General features: G+C 44.2%; 1 protein-coding gene across 3 annotated transcripts in view; it reads right to left on the reverse strand.

Annotated features, from left to right (window-relative positions):
* The window catches only part of KAZN (kazrin, periplakin interacting protein), a 383508-nt gene that overhangs the window by 53305 nt on the left and 308303 nt on the right, over positions 1-21900 (reverse strand). For all 3 annotated transcript variants that reach the window (XM_018552658.1, XM_018552659.1, XM_018552661.1), the window contains one exon: positions 5003-5194. In XM_018552658.1, coding sequence (XP_018408160.1) covers positions 5003-5194 — 192 coding nt within the window. The remainder of the gene's footprint in view (positions 1-5002; positions 5195-21900) is intronic.

Genomic DNA, 21900 nt, shown 5'->3' on the forward strand with positions numbered 1-21900 from the left:
AAGGGTTCCATTCCTGCCTGTTAAGGACAGAAAAAGGAGCTGGAGTCTACTAGTATTGGACAACTGATGGCTGCACAAACATTGCCCACTCGGGCAGATCTCAATTTCCGCCATGACATTCAGATAGTGGTCAGAAGGTCTTCATCCACTATAGCACCTTTGAGATGAGATGAAAAGGTTAAAGGTCAACTTAAACCTAAACATAAACTGCAAGGGTTTAAGTGCTCATTATTGTCTAGGTGCTAAAATAATCAGAGCTGGCTTGTTCTTAGGCCACACTCACAAAATGCACTATTTTGTTCGGACCGGACCGCAGGCATAATGTGCCTTGCGATCCCGTGCGGCTGATCGCATTCGGCGGAAGGGCGTGGCTACGGTGCCATTCACTTCAATGGACCGTCACTCCCCCTCCTGCCCCCCAACATAGTGAGCCGGCCGCAATGCGATGCAGTGTGTTCTGGCCAGAATCGGGCCGGAACGCACTGTGTCTGGTGTGAACAAGGCCTTAGACCGGTCCCTGCCGCCTTGCTCCCCCTCCGCTCCAGCGGTCTAAGGTTCTGTGAGTCATCAAGTTGCATACAGTGTATAGAAAGTGAAGACTCGGAGGCACATTCCATCGTTGGAGCGGAGAAAGAGACAGGTTCTGAGGTTCAGGTGAGTATAACTTATTTTCCTTTTCTTTAAGAATTCTTCTTTAAACCACTAAACACACACCCGGATACCACATGGGAGCAGTTTTACCTACCAAATGATTTGCATTTCTGTGCATCCAGTTCAGGAATTTAACAGCCTTACCAAATAACATCACCACTCTTGTGACCTGACTATTCTCTACTGCAGTTAGGCAATACCAGGCCCCCTTCCCACTCCCACACTGTAACTGGACAGAAAAGAAGTAGCAACATATTACTAAGGTCATCCTTCTACTCTCTCCTCCAGTCGGCATGTTCGTTGTCAGCACATGTGCATGCAGGACATATAACTGGCCCTAAATGCTGCCTGTCCCTTTCCAAGTTAGGGTGCTGCTGTCTTAAATCAGAGGTTGTGATGAAATTCAAGTATTTACATTACTTTCAATTAAAAATAAATTTAATGTTTGTTAAATACATAACTGGAGTCATTGTTTATTTCATCTTACCATGTGCCTGGAGTTCAGCTTTATAGAATCAATGTGCGGCCAATAAATCTTGGTTGACTATGTGATGCTATCGAGTTAGCGTGGAGCAAAATCCCTAAAGAACTCTATTTTTAATACAGCATATCACACTGGGGAAAACAGTTTAAGAGCTAAACTACACAGGTAATATTAATCTCTTGCTTTTGAGAGATTTAACCACTTGCTGGATGTTACATCATTAGCCCAGTGCTACACAGGAGATTTGTAGTAGCTCAATAGCACAAAGCTCCAATCATGTGAAAATGAGGACTACAAGATGTTGCTACTAGCTGCTCTCCTAGCCTACTCCATCGGGAGCCACTTGTTCCATTTGTTTAGTGATCAACTTCTACTCTGTGAGATTAGTCGTTAACAATTTTATTGGCAGGAAGGAGCTACTAAAAATCTCCTGTGTCTAGCCAAACGAAGTGACTACCAGCAAGTGGTTAAATCACTGAGCAGCAGGAGCATAAGAGATAAATGCACTCTACAACCAAAAGGACTTATGAATCCCCCCTCCCACAGATCTGTACTTACCAAGATCCAGAATTTTGTTTACATCCAGTGCCACAATGCTCCCTCTGCTGGCCGCAGTTGCACATTACAGCCCCATAGACTTCTATGGGGCCATCTCCTTCGCGGAAGACATGTGTGGCCAGGAGAGGAAGACTTGAAGTGCTGAATGTCAACAAACAGCGGAGCAGCGGCCCTCATCTCAATAAATATAAATCTGCAGCAGAGGGCAATAGTGGGAATGTTTGGGTGAGGAGAGAAGGGCAATTGTCATAAGTGCACCTTGTCTAAAAATGCACTTATTATTTAAACTGTATTTCCAGACAGTCTCCAAATTTACCCTCAAACCCTTCGTAACCCCCGAGCATATAACAACAGTATTTATTTTGCTTTTCCCTTGTTTCTGCAGTGAGAAAAAGTTTATTACTCCCTTTGACATCATCATCAGGCTTGTAAAATTCTTGCAGGGGCAGCTGCTGGAAGCTGAGTTCCTAATGATGTAGGCTTGTCCCCCAGAGTTAAATCTCCCACGAGCCCTTTTCCTACACACAGTGCATGGGCAGGCTCTAGAATTCAGCACTGTCTTGCTTGGAAATAACTTAATGTATACATGTTAAAAATGGGACACAGGCAGAGTTCTGTAGACTAGCAGGCAGGGCTAACAACACTCTTTGGTATTTCCGTCCCGCAGGGACAGCCCAAACAGGAAGTTAGGAGCACACTGGATTTCTGGAAGATCAACATGTAATTTTCTGTACTTGAAGCATTTTTTAAAGGAATAAAACAGGGAAATGTGCTCGTGTTGGAGAGATGTTCTTAGTAAATATTTGTTTCCATTTTATTTTGCCTAGGCTTTTCAAAGCCTATCTGGGGGCTAACTGCTGGTTTATGTCTGGGGGTATTGTGTAAAGGTCTTTTACTTACCTGGCCCCAACTCCCCCAGCAGTAGTCACTCACCTATCTCCACTCCGCTCTGGCTTGTGGACTGTCCTTACATACGAGGGGAGGCCAATAAGTTCTTACCCTCACCATGATCTAGATGTGCTAGGGTTCTGAAATTTTGCAGGTTTATAGGTGGATTTCTTAGTAATATGCATGCCAATTTTTTTGTGGGTCGTGGTGAATTATAGTTAGAGCCAAGAGAAATGGAGTAGGTGTCATGCCAGATATGGTTGAATACCGAGCCGTGATTAGGTTCCTTCATCTTCAAGGGAAATCTGCCCAAATAATCCATGAAGAGAGGTCAGCTGTGTATAGAGAGTATTGTCCATTATGAGACTGTCAGACGATGGAAGAGAGAATTCCAGTGTGGTCGCACAAATATACAGGATGACCCAAGGGAAGGAAGGTCGCCCGTCAACTGCCACAGAACCAAGTGTGGTGGCGAAAGTTGAGCTCGGTATTCAACTTTGTCCGGCATGACACCTACTCCATTTCTCTTGGCTTGAACTAGAATTTACCACGACCTACAAAAACAAAAATGGCATGCATATTACTAAGATATCCACCTAGAAACCTGCAAAATGTCAGATCCCTAGCACATCCAGATCATGGTGAGGGTAAGAACTTATTGGCCTCCCCTTGTATAAAGCAGGGCTATAAGCCCTGCACTAGATATGATGACATCAGTGGGCCCCCAATGGCCGGAGGGCAGTTGGGTAAGAGGCTGCAGATGCCAGTCTTGGAGCCCGTAGGATCAGGTACGAAAAAGTCCCTTACAGAACCCCTATACAAAATCGAGCAGTTATCCCTTCTAGTGCAGAGGCAGTCCCACTGCAAAGGTAGTTTTTTTTTTCACTGGGGATAGGCTTTGTAGCTTGCGTAGCTTTAGTGTTAGCCTCGGACTAGATGATCATTGGCCTTCACAAATACAATTTGGGGAAAAAAAGGTTCCAAAGCCTATCATCATCACATAACCTTGTAATTGCATTCTTACAACGTACAGGGGTGTTCTACAACTGTTATAGCTGCGGTGGGGCCAGTCATAACACTTTATGGCATTCGCAATCAACCTGGAAGCTGCACGTATTCACTTCACCACGCTGCAATATCATGAAGTGCATTAGTAATGAATGCTACCTCTCGAGTGTGTGTGACACTATTGTTCCAAGCTCCAATTCAATAGCTGCCTCCAGGGTATTCATTGCACATCCTGTGCACCTGTTCACCATGAGCTTCTACAATAGCGACAGCTTAGGCTCTGCATGCAAAGTGCTACACAGCAGTGGGAACCCGGATTTTACACAGCAGCCAAATCTTTGCTGAGGCTCATGGGAAATCCAGTTCACACGGAGGTGAAGAGTCACATGATCCCTTCACGGGCAGTCAGATTATGACTTATGATTTTAAAATGGCTGCACTAATACCATAATGTGCAAATGACAGTCATGAGAATGTAAGTAATTGCAGGCAGCAGCTGGGTCTCCAACTGTTGCTAAACTACAGTTGAGCTTCGAAAGCGGCGAATCCGATGCAAAATTAAAAAGAAAAAATGGCCATCAATTGGCTAAACACTAAGGTTAAAAAAAATGGGAGTTCTGTTGAGGATGAACAATGTCTGCAAACAGAATTCGAGTGTTGCCTATATTGTTAAAAGGGTGACTCCACCTTTTTGCAAAAAAAATAAAGTAAATGCAGCAAAATTGAACTTATAATCAATGTTCATTTACTGCTTTCTTGCAATGAAGCCTGCAGGGCATTGCACCTATGATCAGTGTTTTGTCACAGTCATTGTTCTTGCAATGTATTCCCCCAACCTCAGGTCGGTACAGAACCACCGATCAGGGGGAGGTATTCATGCCAAGCTTTGCACAGTCACACTACCGCATTTTCCATTCATTGTTCCCACACCTTGATGGAGGCAGAGCCACACACAGCCACATTACCAAACTGTGGATTCACCAGGAAGATGCATCCTGCAAGGGGGAGGCAGTGTGGATTTTGGGGATGGGGTATTCAACCATGTTACACCCAAAACATTAGAGACATAGTCCAAAAAGTGGACTTGGCCTTCCTGCAGGCAGGTTGCTATACAGTTAACTTGTCCCTCCACCCTTAGCGTTGATCTCTGTTGCAGGGCTATGGTGACTGAAAATTCCTCAACATCAGCAATCTCCCAGAATTATTGCATGCCGGACCCCCTCTGTGGGCTATGGTTACAGCCACTAGATGTAGATGTATGTAGGAACATTAGGGAATGTGGTAAATGGTTTAAATGATCATTTTTGAGATCCAAATTAAATTTAGCGAAGCCTGGTACCACTATATGTCAATCTTGACAGCCCATGCATTGTTACAGAGCAGGCTCACTGAGGAGCACACAAGACACTTCACCTTGTAATGACTCCTTTGCCCTCGCCAACTCTTGCTCTTTCTGCACCAGTTGCACCTTCAGCTCCGTAACAGACAAAACTTCTGCCGACCGGCTGTCATGTGACTCTTCCAGGTCTTTTGCTAACATTTCCTTCATTTGTCGGAGCAAGTGGACCTCATCCTGCAGTTGCGACACCTCTTCCCTTAGCAGCACTGCAAAACAAAAAGGGATAGGAATAATTACAAAACCGGACGATGTATACAATGCAAATCAGCAAGGCAGACCTTTCAAGGCCCATGCTTGTTTGAGGAGAGTGCCTCACAGGGTGATAATCCCTGGATCATGATGACAGCCCCAGAAATTGCACCTTTAATGTCAGAAATGGCAGCTCCCATATCTCTGTCTTCAAAGATTGTTAGCTTTGCTTATACAAAAAACAAAGTTCCATATTAAAAAAAAAAAAAAAAGCATTCCCTTTGCAAGGAAAATGAAAACAAGAATGATGCGCTTGTATAGGTCTAGTATTAAAGGGTTAGTCCACACAAAATTGATATTTTTTCAAAGGTGGACCCTGGAGGGTCAAGTCATCCTCTGGATCCATATATGTGTTGGATACCCCAACAGCGAGATCTCCCTGCCACCATTCCCGATTCTGGTTCTGGTAACCTGGGAACGTTGTGCGTTTCAGCTCCTCCTGTTCTCCATCATAAAATAAAAATCCAACAGGGTGAGTGAGCGCCACTTAGAGGCCAAAGGAATTGTGCAGATCCAGGACGTACCAAATACAGATACCACATCAATATAGTCTGCGTCTATATAGAGATTCGTTATGTTAAAAACTTTACCTTTCCTGCCACCAGCAGGAAACCACCTTTTCAATGCTACTCCGCTGCAGATAAATGGCCCCCTGAGGTCCATTTGAAACCAACATTCTGGAAGTACTGATGTCTATCGTTCCCCATTGCTTTTTATGGTTCCACTGTAGGATAAAGTAGTGACACTTCTGAGATTGATAATATCTATGGTCCATTACAGCTTTCAATGAACTGGTTCCACTGGTCACTTTAGGATAAAGTAGTGAAATGTCTGTGATTGTTGGTATGGTAACAGATAGTTCACAATGGTTCCACTGGCCACTGTAGGATAAAGTAGTGACATTTCTGGAGAGTGTAAGTGTCTATGGTCCCTCACAACTGTCACTGGACTGGTTCCATTGGTCACTGTAGGATAAAGTAGTGACAGGTTTTGGATTGTTGATCTTTATGGACCCCACAGTTCTCAGTTGTTCCACTGGTCACTGTACGATAAAGTAATGATACTGCTGAGAGTGCTGATCTCTATGGTCCCTCACAGGACTGGTTCCACTGGTCACTGTAGGATTAAGTAGTGACACTTCTGGGATTGCTGATCTCTATGATCCCCCACGGTTCTCAACGGTCCCACTGGTCACTGTAGGATAAAGTATTGACACTTCTGAGAGGGCTGATCTCTATGGTCCCTCACTGGACTGGTTCCACTGATCACTGTAGAATAAAGTAGTGACACTTCATCTCTTTGGTCGCTCACAGTTCTCAATGGTTCCACTGGTCACTGAAGGATAAAGCAGTGACATATCTCTATGGCCCCCTCCTCTAAGATATGGCATGAGGTCACAGGGAACAACCAGTGGGAATTGCAGTAGACCATGGAAATTGGCATCCTGGGAACTTTAGGTTTCCAGGCAGACTTTGCAGGACCAGTTCTCTGCATTGGAGCAGAGATGAGGGACATTGACAGCAGGGAAGGTAAGTATGTACCTTCTTCCTTAAAGGTATTTCCTTGGATTAAGAAATGTTATAACATAACAGGATCTGTTTAACTCCCCAGAATCTGCCAGAAACTAAAATATAATTTTTCCATGGGCTAACCCTTTACCTTGCTGGCCCTTTAAATTTCTCCCGCCTCTGTCAGGCTCGTTAAAAAGACTGTAAAACTCACTGGCATCGTGCCATTACCCAAAATCCTTTGCTGACTCAGGACAATGTCCTAAGCGTATACCGGCTTCCTGTCTGAGCAGAACCGGTTTGGATGGTTAATGTTACAATTGTGTACACTCATCATAAATTATTGGCCAATTACTTCTCTGTGATTCGTGGATTTGTACAAATAACAAATCAAGATGATTATAAAGAGAACAGAACGATGAAAAAAAGAGAAAAGAAAAAAAAAAGGTGCGAGAAGTGAGAGTGATTCAGTCTGCAAACACTAATTAGATATTTTACCAACAGAATTACAGGAAAGTGATTAGAATACAGAACGGCGGTGTGACAAGCCAGAGCATTACATCTGGACGTGGACAGGAGGAAATTCTAAAAATATGACAATACTACAAAGTGCTTATAGAAAGCTTGTACTCGGAGAAACTTCAACATTGTTTAAGTCCTTCTAAAAAATGCTAGCAGCCTGGCAGGTTCAAGTAAAGTGGAGCTCCAGGTAAATAATTCCATACAGCATATAAACTGAAAGCACGCAGCGCACAGCTCCCCCCTACAATCCACACTCGGTGCACGGGTGGCTCTCTTCTGGAGTAATGGGCTCAAAAACTGTAGAACCAGCACACGAAGATCTTCCAAAGAAATTCAAACTTTAACCGCGGTTGTTCTTTGTATAGATGCATGTGGAATAAAGTTTAAATTTCTTTGGAAGATCTTCGTGTACTGGACATCCAGCATATAGGCCTTGTCTTTTCTTCACATCCATTCTTGAGATTTACACAGCCCGGCCAGGCAACACAGCAAGCCTGGTGTCCCCCGACTTATGTCTACTGAAGTTAAGCAACGCAGCTAAGGTCACCTCCCTTCCCACCAGCCTGTGACTGGGCACTAAGGCCCCATTCACACCAAGGCGTATTGTAATATGCGCGTCTGTCGCGCGACCGTCACGCGGTTTTTTACCGCGATTCGAGGTAAAAAAGTCGGGCGACCGTCGCGCGATTCCAAAGGCTACTTGGCAGTATCCAAATGGAAAATGCCCTACAAAACGGCCCAAAGTAGTCCCGGGACCTTTTCAGGCGTGGGCCGTTTTGTAGTGCGTTCGGGACGGGCGGAAATACGGACAAGTGGGAACGAGACCATTGACTGTAATGCTATTGATATTTTGGACCGTTTTGTAGAGCGTTCGTCGAGCGTAGAACGCGCTACAAAACGGTCAGGTGTGAATGGGGCCTAAAGGAGCAGCATGTGTCTGATTAGGATTCTCCGCTGTCTACTCCTGTCAGCAGATTCCCTTAAATAGAGCTAAACACTTTTTTTTTTGTGTTGCATACATCTACTGCTAGCAAGCAGTAGATATATGCAAACACATTAAAAAGTTACCAAATAGGTAATTACTTACCTGCATCTCCGCCGCTCGCTCCGATCTGAAGATCCTCAAGCGGCCGTGAAGATCATGGGCCAGGAGAAGAGGTGAGACGCAATGATAAGTCAATACACGGACAGACACCGTGGGACACAGAAGACACAGCAGTCAGCGCTGGATCAGAGACCGGCACCAGCGCTGGGGGGACTCCGGAAAACTACCGGAAAGAAGATGATTGGATCAAGAGACATTATTTAAAAGGAGAACTATGGGGTTAAGGCTTTTCCCCATAGTTCTCCATAGGGTAACGGGAGGACACAACCTAGCGTCCTCCGGTCACCCTAAGCTCAGTATACCGCACTGAGACGCCACAGTATACCGCAAGCTACTGCTCGCGGTATACTGAGACGCCACAGCTGAAGCGGATCCCGACAATTATGTCTGGATCCGCCGACTGCGTGAGTGACAGCTGGCTCTGCCTATCTAGAGGCAGAGCCAGCTGTACCCGCCCCCTCCCCTGTCCGTTCCGCCAGTCAGCGCTGGTGGATCGGAGCGGGGAGGGGGGAATCCAGCCACTCCCCTGTCACGGCAGAGTGCTGTGACAGGATCCAGAGGTGAGCGAACGCCGGTATGTGTTCGCTCACCTCCCGTTCTAGTGAGCCGACCTGTGACAGTCTCATTGTCACAGGTCGGCTAGAACTATGAGGTGAGTGAAAAGCACTCACCTCATAGTTCTCCTTTAAGGCAAGTTAAGCAGAATCTTCACTGTGTAAACTGCTAGTCCCATCCATCCATCATGTAATGGAGATGAACAAAGGCAGACATGTTGTAAGTCCGCCTCCATAGATACAATGAAGAAATAAGTGATAAGTGTAGACATGCCGGGACAGGAAGGGTCTTATGTGTAGGATTATCACATACTATGGATTAGTGCCACCATTATGTGTAGGATTATCACGTAAAAAAAAAAAGGGAAAAATCTGAAAAAATAAAACTAAATTCAGTCACCACATCTGAGGACTGGTATCCTGCAATATATCACATTGCAGCTATGTTATTATATTGGGACTGTTGGCCCCACCAGAATACCTGAACAGTGCCTGCATCTGACTGGATGAAGCAATTGTTCGGCCGACGAGTTCCTGCCCAGGTTCTTTAACTTTCGAAATGAAGGAGGTCGGATGGGAGCTGGCAGAAAGGGCCACCCTCTGAGTAAATTTCGGCAAGTTCATCAAGCACCCTCCAAAATTGGCCCAGTGTATAGCTGGCTTAAAGAAGAACTCCAGAGAAACATTTTCTTAACCCTTACAGTGGGGCTACCTCCGCACTGCAAGGGTTAAGTGCTCATTTTTGTCTAGGGGTGCAAATAAAGTTATACTTAACCGATCCTCAGAGCCGACATGCTGTTAGAACGGTCCATTCCGCCTTGCTCCTCCTCTGCCCCAGCGGTCTAACGTCCCAGAGTCATCACTTTCTATACAGTGTGTATAGAACGGGAGGATGCAGGGGGCCATACCATCACTGCAGTGGAGGAGGAGGAGAAAGGTGGAAAGGACTGGTCTAAGAACAAACTGGTTCTGAGGATCGGGTGAGTATAACTTTTTTATTTTTGCAGCTAGACCAAAATGAGCAGTTAACCCTTGCAATGTGGGGTAGCCCCAATGCAAGGGTTAAGACAATGTTTCAAACAACCGGTGTGATCTAAAAAGGTGTCAAAAGAACCCATTTATCAGTTCTGTTATGATCATTTACCAGGAACTCCAAGGCAAACATTTGCTCGCTGCAAATGACATGAAACAAGCCGCAGACGGACAAGTCACTCCACTCACAAATCACAGCATTGTGTACTGTGCATTGGATACTACTGAACTGCAAGGCCGGAATCTGAACATTCCATGTGCTGGCTTACTTATTAAAGATGTAGATGTCATAGCTATATGCAGTTTATCCGAACCAGTAACTTTAGCTGGAGTATCAGAGGGTCAGAGGTCACATGCAATTTTAATTGCTTTACTTTATCAACTGTACACTTAGGAGCTGGGGGACTGCCTGTGAGAGGAAATTTAGGAGACCTTTGACACTCAGATTGCCTTAGTAATGGAAGCTCCCACATTTGTATTCTGATAGGGGTTTCTTTTAAAACTGAACTCTGGGCACAAAATAACGTTAATTTAATCCTCAATAGCCAAGAAGGATATAAATCCACTCTGTGTGCACCAAAAACCTTTGAAAATGCATTCACCACCTTGAAAATGTAGCGGTGACATCACTACTGTGCTGTACATAGTCTGTGCAATGAGGGAGGGATCCAGCAGACCCTACCCATTACAGTCTGCCTGCAGAAAACTACAGGAGGGGGCGGAGACAAGACCGGGCTCCCTGCACAAGGAGAGCCTCAGTGACCCGTCTTTATTACAGGAGGGGCAGAGACAAGAACAGTCACCCTGCACAAGAAACGAGGCTCAGTGACCGGTCTTTATTACAGGAGGTGGCGGAGACAAGACCAGTCACCCTGCACAAGAAGAGAGAGCAGCAGTGACCGGTCTATATTACAGGAGGGGGCAGAGACAAGACTGGGCTCCCTGCACAATAAGAGAGAGCCTCAGTGATCAGTCTTTATTGCAGGAGGCGGCGGAGACCAGACCGGCCACCCTGCACAAGGAGAGCAGCAGCGGCTGGTCTTTATTACAGGAAGCTGAGATATGAAAGAAATACACAAGTACTACACAAAGCTAACCAAGATTCAAAGAAAAATAGACACAGCTCTTATATTTAAACAATATTTATGTTTCCCAGAGTTGAGCTTTAAATGTGACGTTTTCATATAATACAACTGTCTAATTTCAGACATCTGATGCCAACAGATCAAATTGGAATCTTCCTGGAATAGGACAGCTGAGGAGTTGGGCTCTGAGAGAGTTTCTTTTGTTTTTTTTTTAAATAAAGACAAATGTTCTCTGGCTGATATACAAGTTGTATATTTCAGAGCACATTCCCTTGTTTTTTTCACACACGGGGGCCTAAAGGGAGGTCGCCCCTCCTTGTCTTTTACATGCAAAGAATTTCAGCAGTGCCCACAGGCAACGGCACAAATATTCGGCACATCAAAGCCCCTTAATGACAAATTATAGGCCTTTCTGGCAATTAAGGGTCAGGACTGCCCATAGCTTAAGTGAACCTGACGCCCTACACATCCACGGCCAATTTGAAATAGGTTTCATAATGAGCTTTACATGGCTCTGGCTGACTGTTTTCAGTTTATAATATTTCTACAGTCTCTCTCCGGTCCTGCTCTGCTGACTAGACTCTGAAAAGGGTATATTGCAGAGGAGTCATGACTACATGGCAGCTCGAGCCTGGACCCGGGATATAAATTGATGCTCTTCTCCGGGGAGATATAAACAGTGAGAGAGTGCTGGAGGGCAAATACATATTGCATTTTCCAATCAATGTTGTCATCCAAAATTCCCTCGGGTAGCTTGAACAATTAAAAGGGTCACTCCCTGTGGCAAGTGCTGTTTTTACTTAAAGGGCATGTCCAAGTGAAAAGCATACATTTTAGTTTTGGTGTGGATACTTAAAGTGGACCTATAATTTTAACTAGCATGTAATGTTGAAGTGACACTAAACTCAGGAGTTCAACCCTAAAAATGCATTCAAGTTCCTTAACTACTAACAGAAATGTATCTTATTTGTGTATCACTCGGCTGTAGATCCTCAAATCATCTCTGAATTGGTGCCGACACTGTCCTTCCTTCTGGAGGGGGGCTACTTTTGTTCCCCATGGTCCCTGTGTGTGTTGTAAAGTAGACACCGTTCTAAGATCACTCCTGTGATGGACTACAATCTCACATTTAGTTCACCAATTTGTAGGGATGCACCGATACTAGTATCAATGGCGAGTATTTGGGCGAGTACTCATACCTCACCCAAATGCTCCGATGCCTAGTCCAATACTTCCGGTATCAGGAAGCCGTGCAGCGTGTCATTAAACGCCCCCGGCTTTCTGATTGCCCAGAAAGCTGGCTTCATGCTCCCTCGTCACCTAATGAAGCCGGGCAATGCGTCATTACACGGTGCTCAGCTTCCTGAGTGGCCAGAAAGCCAGCACCATGCTCCTTGGTCACCAGGTGACCAGGGAGCATGGAGACGGCTTCCCAGCTAATCAGGAAGCCAGGTGGCGAGTCATTACACTCCGCTTGGCTTCCTTAATGGGACTTCCGGTATCGGTATTGGGGAGTACCGGAAAAAAAATATCAGAACTCGTACTCGATACCGAAAAACCGGTATCGGTGCATCCCTACTAATTTGTATTGAGATTGAAGTCCATCCCAGGAGTGAGCTTGGAGCGGTGGCTACTTTACAACATACACAGGGACCATGGGGAACAAAAGTAGCCCCCCTCCAGAAGGAAGGACAGTGTCAGCACCAATTCAGAGATGATTTGAGGATCTACAGCCGAGTGATACACAAAGATAAATTTTTAATAGTTAAGGTACGTGAATGCATTTTTAAGATTTAACTTCTGAGTTGAATGTCACTTTAAATAACCTGTGCAGTAAAGACGTATGACCTAATAACACAAACCAATAATCACTGAAGGGTCATACTATGAAAGCATCTACGGAGGGTCAAACTGTATAAAACATATCAGCCCCCTTATAAAATAAAGTTAGAAAAAAAAGAAAATATTTCAATTGAATTTATTTATATTGAAAAACATTACAAGATCGGCTATGTCACTAAAAGATACCACAAGGACACAGTGGTTGGCAAGTGAAAACATATCGTGTAGTGGAGGACTAGGCATTCAAAGTGTCGGATGGTGGAAATTCTTGGCTGCCATGGCTCTTCAAGAGAGTGACGATCTGAAGAATGGGGGCTGGAATAGGCAAGTATAAGAGTTCTTTTCTAAAGGAATCGCTTTCTCTTTTTGTTTCTCACTTCATTGGAAATTAACATAATAGTAATAATTACAATTTTCAACATTTCATCCCAGGGAATGGGGCCTGAGGTATTCGGCTGCAAAATATATAAGAAAGGGTAGCTTCTATTAAATGCTGAACAGCTGGGGCTTTCATCAACTTAATCCTTAATCCAACTGACATCTGCTAACATGGAGTAAAGTCTGCATGAGGCCCCAAAAAAACATCAAAATAAAAACCAACAAAAGAGCAATGAAATCCAAAAAAACTAAAAGCTACCCAGGAACCAGTGACAGAGCAAGTAGGTCCACTTATCTCAGAGGCTTCAAAAAGGCCACAAAGTGCTTTTCTGAGCAGGAAGACAATCTCTAATTTTGTTCAAGAACTGATGCTTCAAACCGGGAACAATTGGTATCTATATTCCCTCACTCAGAAGATGAGGGCACCAAAAACAGCAGAGATTCAAGCTAGCAGGGCAGTCAAGTATAGCTAAAGACCAGAATGAAAGAGCCACTCTAGTACTAAGGCCCAACTCATGGCAAAATCTTTTTTTTTTTTTTTTTTTTTTAAAAAGTGGGTAAAGAGTAAAAAAAAAATACCAAAGCCCCACCCCTGGGAAAAATTTTTTTTTTTTTTTTTTTTTTTAAAGAGTGGGTAAGAGTCAGAACATTTATCAAGTTTTTATTGTGGTCCTCGCTTGGGAAATGTACCTCCATTTTCTGTACCGGAGATGCCAGGACATGAAATGGAGTGGGGGACAGGAAAGCAGACAGGGCAATAAAAACTTAGTGTTCTAACCTCGCCCCACTTAGCAAGATATTATATCAGAGACACAGATTGGGGTTAATCCCTAGAACAGGGTTATAAACAACAGTAAAAGCCATTGCTACAACCAGTAGCTGTTGAGGAGCGAGCCTGCTGATTGCCTATACTATTATTGAAAATCTCAAACTCCCAACTCCATCAGATAAATCTTGATTATTACTCTAAAGTGTCACCCCCGATGAAGGGAGCACCTTTAAGTTTACGAAATGCGTTTTTACAGACTGGGCTGGAACTTTTTATCAGTACAAACTTTTTTTGGACATCATTTTCTTGGGTATGCATCTCCGACCCAGCAATAAAAAAAAACCTGGCTGCGGTTCTTTTCCTTCCCAAACCTATGCATACAACTAAATAAAATTAAAGTTTGGCTTGCTTTGAATGCTGTATGCCATTAATGGGCCTTTTTTGGGTGACTTAAGTGCCCGCCCACGTTATGGAAACCCAACATTATGCAAGGAAAAAGAAACCGCTATCGCCAACTTGGCGTGGCTGTTCTTACCGCCTCCCAATTAAAAAGGCAGACAAAGCCACTGTGACCGGTGCTGAATAATGGACCGTCCACACAAGAAGCAGCTATTAGGCAGACAAGGCTGACAGTCACAAATTAAGCCCTAGCAACAAGACGCACAAAATAATAAGTAGGGAGCCCTGGGCTAGTACAGACACAGGTATTAATCAGAAGCAAGGCAATATTTCACAGATCATTCGGGAGACAGCACTGGAGATGCGATGGTGCAGTCCAACAGCCGCACAAGCGAAGCAAGAGAAGGTCAAAGAAAATTAAATAGAAATGTAAATTTGTGTTCCTTTTACTTTGGCCAAAAGAAAAAAAAAAGGCTGCAGCGGTACTGAGAGACATAACAAAATTATAAGATTAGCAAGTAGAAGTTAGAAACTTGGAATTGTACAATGGTTTTTTTCATATCGAGAAAGGTCATTTCAACAATGAGCAGCAACAATGGCTTTGTATCTGATGGATGGCACAGAGCAAGAGAGTGACAACTGCCACATTTAAAAAGGCAAAAGCAAAAAAAGCAAGCAAAAAAGAAATGCACACACACAAAAAAAAAGGAGTAAGGTAAAGAGTGCGTGTCTTCCTGTGCCAGTGACAACAGCTTCCCAATATGCTTGTCCTGCTGTAATGCGGACAGGAAGTGAGGTTAAATGAGGTTGTGAATAACCATAGAAACCTGACAAAAAGTACCTACACTCTTCAAAAGTCAATCCAAAACTATACATCACCAGTACATACATACTGTATATATACACACACACACACACACACACACACACACCCCATGGACAGAGCATTACATGTGATTTCAAGCAGCTGTGCGCGAACACAACTGGAGGGTTTCCCTTTTCATTTGTGATGTGAAGGGGGGGGAATGAAGACTGATGTGAAGAGGGCTTCTGATGTAAAAGGGGAATTCCGATATGAAAGTGGAGTTTCTGATGGGAAGATGGGCTACGGATGCAAAAGATGACCCTGATGTGAAAGAGGGAAATCTTAATTTGAAGGGGGCACGCCAATACGTAGGGGAACCCACTTTTGTATGATTTTGCGTGGGGTCCCACATAAAATCTATAGCATTTTAGACTGAGGTGCCTCAAGATTTTGCATACGGTCATAAGTCCAGTGAAGAGCTGTCCAATAATAACCTTTAATTCAAGAGTACTATTAATACTTCAGCATACAAAGTCATTTTAGACAACTGTGTGCTTCCAACCTTGTGGCAACAGCTTGGGATGCTTTCCTGTTCCAGCATGACTGGTGTGCAGGAACTCAATTGGCCTACATAGAACCTTGACCTCAACCCTACTAAACAGCTTTGGGATTAATTGGAATGCTAACTGCGGGCCAGGTCTTCTCATGCAACATCAGTACCTGACCTCACAAATGGTCTTTTGGCTAAATAACCACAAATTCCAGCAGACACCCTCTCGAAGCTTGTGGAAAGACTTCCCAAAAAGTGGAGGCTGCTCTAGCCCCAAAGAGGGCTAAAGGTAACCTAGATCAGGGATGTTAACCTATTTACAATTACACAACCCCAAAGATTGCCCGAAATGCCCCATACCTCCTTCACCATATTAGACCAGGGCTGGACAAATCCCAGGAGCCAGGTAGGCAATATTCTCCAAAGAGTACAGCTGGCGCCTAACTTTTGAGGTTCTCTCTAGCTGTCAATGGAGCTGGCTCCTAAAAAAATTAATTCCTGCTGCCTCCTGGATTGGTCAGACTTGCAAAGACAAATCCTAAGCTAGCTACAAATCGAGAGATGTCTGCTGTTGATTTTGTGTAATCAAAACATAAAATGGTGGTACAGTTACTGGTAACGTTACTCGCATTTCATCTGACACATCAGATCGATCTCCCCACTTTGATTTCAGGTCCAATAATGCAATTATTGCACACTCCATAATTTGGTTCCCATATCCATTGGGGCTTCGGATACACCAGTTAGGAACCTGTGCCTGGAATATTCATCTCTGTACACGTGGAGATGGAGGCCACCACAACTAACAAAGAAACCCATTTTATACATTGCTGCGCCATGTGATCTAGTAATCCTCTCATATCTAATAATCGAAACATTAACCAAATGAAGTGATGCCGCGCGGCAGAGTTAATGACAGCAAGCACTTATCGATCGGTGTTCGAGAGCAGCAGTGCGACCTCACCGAGGACATGCAGACGCAATCAATGAGCGCTGACTTGCATTAAGTCTGAGGGGAAGTGTCAAACCATTCGGAAATTGCTAGAGCTCTATATGCAGGGACCTTGGCACACAACACATCCTTTAATACAGGTGCAAAGACGAACCCATGTCTGAATTACTACTGCAGCATTCTTGATACAAAGATACACGCTTACATCCTGAAGTGAATTTGGTTAACTTATCGCAATTTCTTTTTAATTAACATTTAAACCCCAACTCTAAGCAATCTTTGCTTGAAATTGTCCCCCGACACGGGTTTAAAATAAAAAGAAACTCCGCTGCACCACTTGCTTTCTCTGCGGCACTGTTCCCGGAAGTAATTCCTCTCCAGCAACAGATGTCCAGGATGTAGTGTCCCTCAACCTGGAAGACTAAGGGGCATACTGTGAATGCAAGGCATCATAGGCCATATGATGCCCTACATTCAGTGTAATGATGCAGAGAATGGCTGTGACATCACGTCAGCCTCACTGAGAACAGTTCACTACCAGGAGAACATCCAAAGAGGAAGAGGACCCTGCATGTCACTTGGGACTGGGAAAAGGCAAGTATAAAGTGCAAGGGTCAGATCTTCTACAAGGTTAAAGCTGGCCATACATTGCGCAAAAGCAGGACTCCAGCTATGATAATTGATTCTTCTGCCTGGTCACTGCAACAATGGTTTCAATTGCTTCTAGTGTTAGAGACCCAATAGGAAGTGAGAAGAACTCAAGTGAGGAGCATTCCCCTCTGAGACTGTTGTCACTGGAACAACTGTTCTAATGGAAGATAGTCTAAAATGTTGGATTTCCCATTACTTTCTATACCAGTGATAACTGGGCAGCACAGTGGCTGTGGTTAGTGCTTCTACCTTGCAGCACTAGGGGTCCTGGTTCGAATCCCAGGCAGGTCACTTTCTGCAAGGAGTTTACATGGTGACCCTGTGCTTGCGTGGGTTTCCTCCGGGTACTCCGGTTTCCTCCCACACTCCAAAGACATGCTGGAAGGGAAAAACTGGTTCCTGTCTAAATTGGCCCTGTATGTATGCATGCATGCATGTGATATATGGACCTTAGATTGTAAACTTCTTGAGGGCAGGGACAGATTTGAATGTACACCATGTAAAAGCGCTGTGGAAATTGTCAGCGCTACAGAAATACCTGTAAATAAATAAACTGTCACCAGGAAAAATAGGAGGCGGTGATTCTCCCTAGCGGGGACAGACAGTGATGAAAACCTGACAGGGGTTCTTAATTATCTGTAAAAAAATAAATAAATCAAGGCAACTGGACTTCCTGTATTTTTCTTGAAGACTTTTCACTGGTGATCTGACTAGCTTTCTCAATTCAGAAATGAATTTCTAAATTGAGAAAGCTAGTCAGATCACCAGTGAAAAGTCTTCAAGAAAAATACAGGAAGTCCAGTTGCCTTGATTTATTTTTTACAGATAGACCATGACCTGGATGAATGAGAACATCTTCAGAGACAGGGGTTTTTATTCTTCACTACTCTTTCCAAAATTGAAAAAAAGCTCTGACTATTCATACACTTTAATTCTTTGATGGAATGTGTCCAAATCGCAGTATATTGAGATCACCGCAGCTGGGACGTGAGTGACAGCGGGCTCTGCCTATCTAGAAGCAGGGCCAGCTGTACCCGCCCCCTCCCCGCTGGAGAATCGGAGAGGGGAGGATCCCTGCAGTGAGCGGTGACTAACAGTCACGGTTCTCTGCAGGGAGATGATCGGGAAGTGAGCGAGCGACGGTATGCGTTCACTCACTTCCCGATCTATCAAGCCGACTTGTGGCAATTTCATTGTCGCACGTCGGCTCAAACTAAACCCTGATTCAAGGCAAAACGCGCCAGTGGACTGCATGTCCAGCAGCAGTAATGATGCAAGAACGGCCATGCAGTGGTGTCAAAGTTTATTGAAACTAGCAGTGGGCAGCAGAGCGGACTTTTTGTTTTCTTATGGCCCACGTGTGTCTGTCCGATCCTCCACTATGCTATGGTGACTGAATGTTCAGATGCACGTACCACACACGTTATATATGGAGGTTTGAGTATCAAAATCGACTGACAAAAATGTCCGCCCATAATTATCTCTGGTTTCTGACTGAGGTTAGTCGTGATTCCTATCTGCATCCACAACAAAGGAAAAATTAGCTATACATTGTATCATTCAGCAGTACCGCCGTCATCTGCACCCAGATACTTTCACCAGCTTTCCAACAAAGAAATGAAAAAACATTACCTGTGTGTGTCTACAGCTACAGCAAAGAAGCACTAAAAGCCACAGCACTTATAATAGCATGAAACAAAAACAAGACCAACGAAAAAATGCATCTTTGTGGAAGAAGTGAATGACTTGCGGTATTGGATAAGCTCCACACAATATCCTCAAAGCTACAAATGACTGCGCTTGCACAAAAGCTTCAAAGTCAGATAGTAACAACATCAGCGAGGTCAAAAGTGAATCTCTTGGCGGTATAACTGCGGTGTTTGGATAGTACACATCACACACCCCATCCCAACATGCCCAGGAGACTAAACTGTCTGAATACACTGAGAGGATAGCAGAGCGCTTGATGTGCTTGTATATACGCAGCTGGACGCCGTCAGGATCCCCATCCAATCCTGATGTACCCAATCCCAGGATCAATGGTTCACTAAATAGTTTTATTTCTGACACTACTATTCGTTTATTGCATCTATGCTGATAGTTTTGTTCTTTAAAAGGAGAACTATGAGGTGAGTGATTTTCACTCACCTCATAGTTCTAGCCAACCTGTGACAATGAGACTGTCACAGGTCGGCTCAGTAGATCGGGAGGTAAGCTGGATTCCCTCCTCACCGCTCCGATCTGCCAGTGCTGACTTGCGGAACGGACGGGGGAGGGGCGGGTACAGCTGGATCTGCCTCTAGATAGGCAGAGCCAGCTGTCACTCACGCAGCTGGGCGGATCTCGACACCGATGTCGGGATCCGCTCCGGCGTCTCAGTATACTGAGCTTAGGGTAAGGGGAGGACGCTAATTTGTATCCTCCCGTTACCCTAAGGAGAACTATGGGGAAAAGCCCTGACCCCATAGTTCTCCTTTAAAGCTGGGTTAAAACCATTTTCAGGACCAGATCTGGAACGCAGTGCATTAGGTTTTTGCCGCGATTTTACCATGTTCCGGATTGTGTTTTTTTGCTTTTTCTGTGTGTTTTTTTTTAGCTTAAAATGGGCCTCCAGGTGCGTTCCATGCGATATGTGTTTTTGATGCATTTCTATGCATTCCAGACCAGACAAAATGAGACCAAGTATTTTTCTGGTCTGGTCTGGGCCGATGTGAACAGAGGCCAGAAATGGCATAGGGATACATAAGGATGCATTATGGGTCCAGAAACAAGCTGGTCAGGTCTGGAGATGATCTGGATGTGGTGTGAATGGGCCCTAAAGCTGAATTCTGCGCATGAGTTTAACAGGTTTCCAGCAGCCAAACATTCCTGTTCCTCAAAAGCCAACCGCCATCATGCAAGAATACGTCTATGTTCTGCAAATAAGTTAGTTTATATACCGGGTTTAGTAAAGCTCCTGTTGTACTGCCTAGCTGCTCCGGATGCAAGCGCTGCAGGTCTCATAGACCCCAGCGCTGTGGTCGTGTCTCTGCTCCCCTCTGTGGCTTACCAATCACAGGTGTTAAAGGTAATTGTGTGGAGTTGTGACCGAAATTGTTTCCCATTTGGGAGATTTAACATCACTTCCTGTCCCTGTAAACACAACAGGAAGGAAAAGGAAATCCCATTTAGACAGTTGTCACCAGAACAGCTGTCCACCTTTGAAAATCCACCCTCAGCTTCTGTTTTGCCAACACTTTCTGTCCCAGTGACAATGGTCACCAGGACAAATAGAGAGGCCCCCAAAACAGGAACAGAACAATAAAAACCTAAACAGGTGTTTTAAAACTTCCAAACTCTATCCAAAGCTTACATGTTTTTCTTTAGATATACTTGAAGTACCATCCATCTTTTCTTTTTAATCTCAGAGTGCGGAAAGGTTAAAACCTCCATCAATCCACGGAGAGTGGAATAAACTCTTTGTGGATACAGAAATCAAAAAATAAACTGACAAAAAGTGTTAACCCTTCCCAAATCTACCTAAAAAAAGTTGCGTATGACACTCACACACATATACACACTTTAAGGAGCTCAGGCTATCACTTTTGGTTGGAATGGCCCTATTAACAACCTGATCCGTGCTTGGTGGCTATTTACGGCCACCAAAATGTACACAAAAATAAAATTTCCCTATAAAGCAGAAGGAAGCCACGCTAACAATGACTTTCTATGTACAGACTGGACTTCCTGAATACAATGGCTCAATACTACAGCACAACCAAACATCAATACCATGTAGCCTTTCTTTCTATCGCGTGTTTACACAATGCTACAGTCACCATCCTACAATTAAGGTGTCACATATGTGTCAGCTGAAGTGAAAGAAAACCCTGACTAATGGGGATTCACAATCCTAGCATTATGGTAAATAATGTGAGCTTCCAATTTCAGACAGAAGTGCAAAGTCTGTCAATTTGAACCATTCACATGTCATGCTAAAAGGATGACGAATAAAGATGACATTCTGAAGCAGAATGGTGTTCGGACAACATATCTTCTAGATATCAATTTGAGCCAGGCCCCAACCCCCTTGTGACCGATATGCTATCCAACAAGCTAGGACCACCGTTAAGCTTTGGAGACCCAATAGTTCTAACAGTGCCAAAGGCCAAGCAGTAACTGTGCAGCTCCTGTAGACGGGGGTTGTAGAGGATCCGATGGATGCTGTAAACACAAATACTTCATATTGGTGTAATACTGCCATGCACAGAAACAGGAGTACCACATTGCAGTGCCCATCTTTGTGTTTTGCACCTCAACACACCAAACCCCGCATTGTGTTAGATGAAGCGCATGTCCGACATATAGAACCTGCATACATATGCCCTGTTGTCCCTAAATATCTCTGATTTGTAACCGACCCCCCCGCCCAAAAAAAAAATATTGGACACTAACCCTTGACTCAAACATGCACTCAAACCTAACATTAAAACCAAACCTTTGCCCATACTTCCCAAATCATGAATAAACCT

The sequence above is a fragment of the Nanorana parkeri genome, unplaced genomic scaffold (genome assembly GCF_000935625.1).
Source record: "Nanorana parkeri isolate BGI_ZX_2015 unplaced genomic scaffold, ASM93562v1 scaffold94, whole genome shotgun sequence".
NCBI classification, from domain to species: Eukaryota; Metazoa; Chordata; class Amphibia; order Anura; family Dicroglossidae; genus Nanorana; species Nanorana parkeri.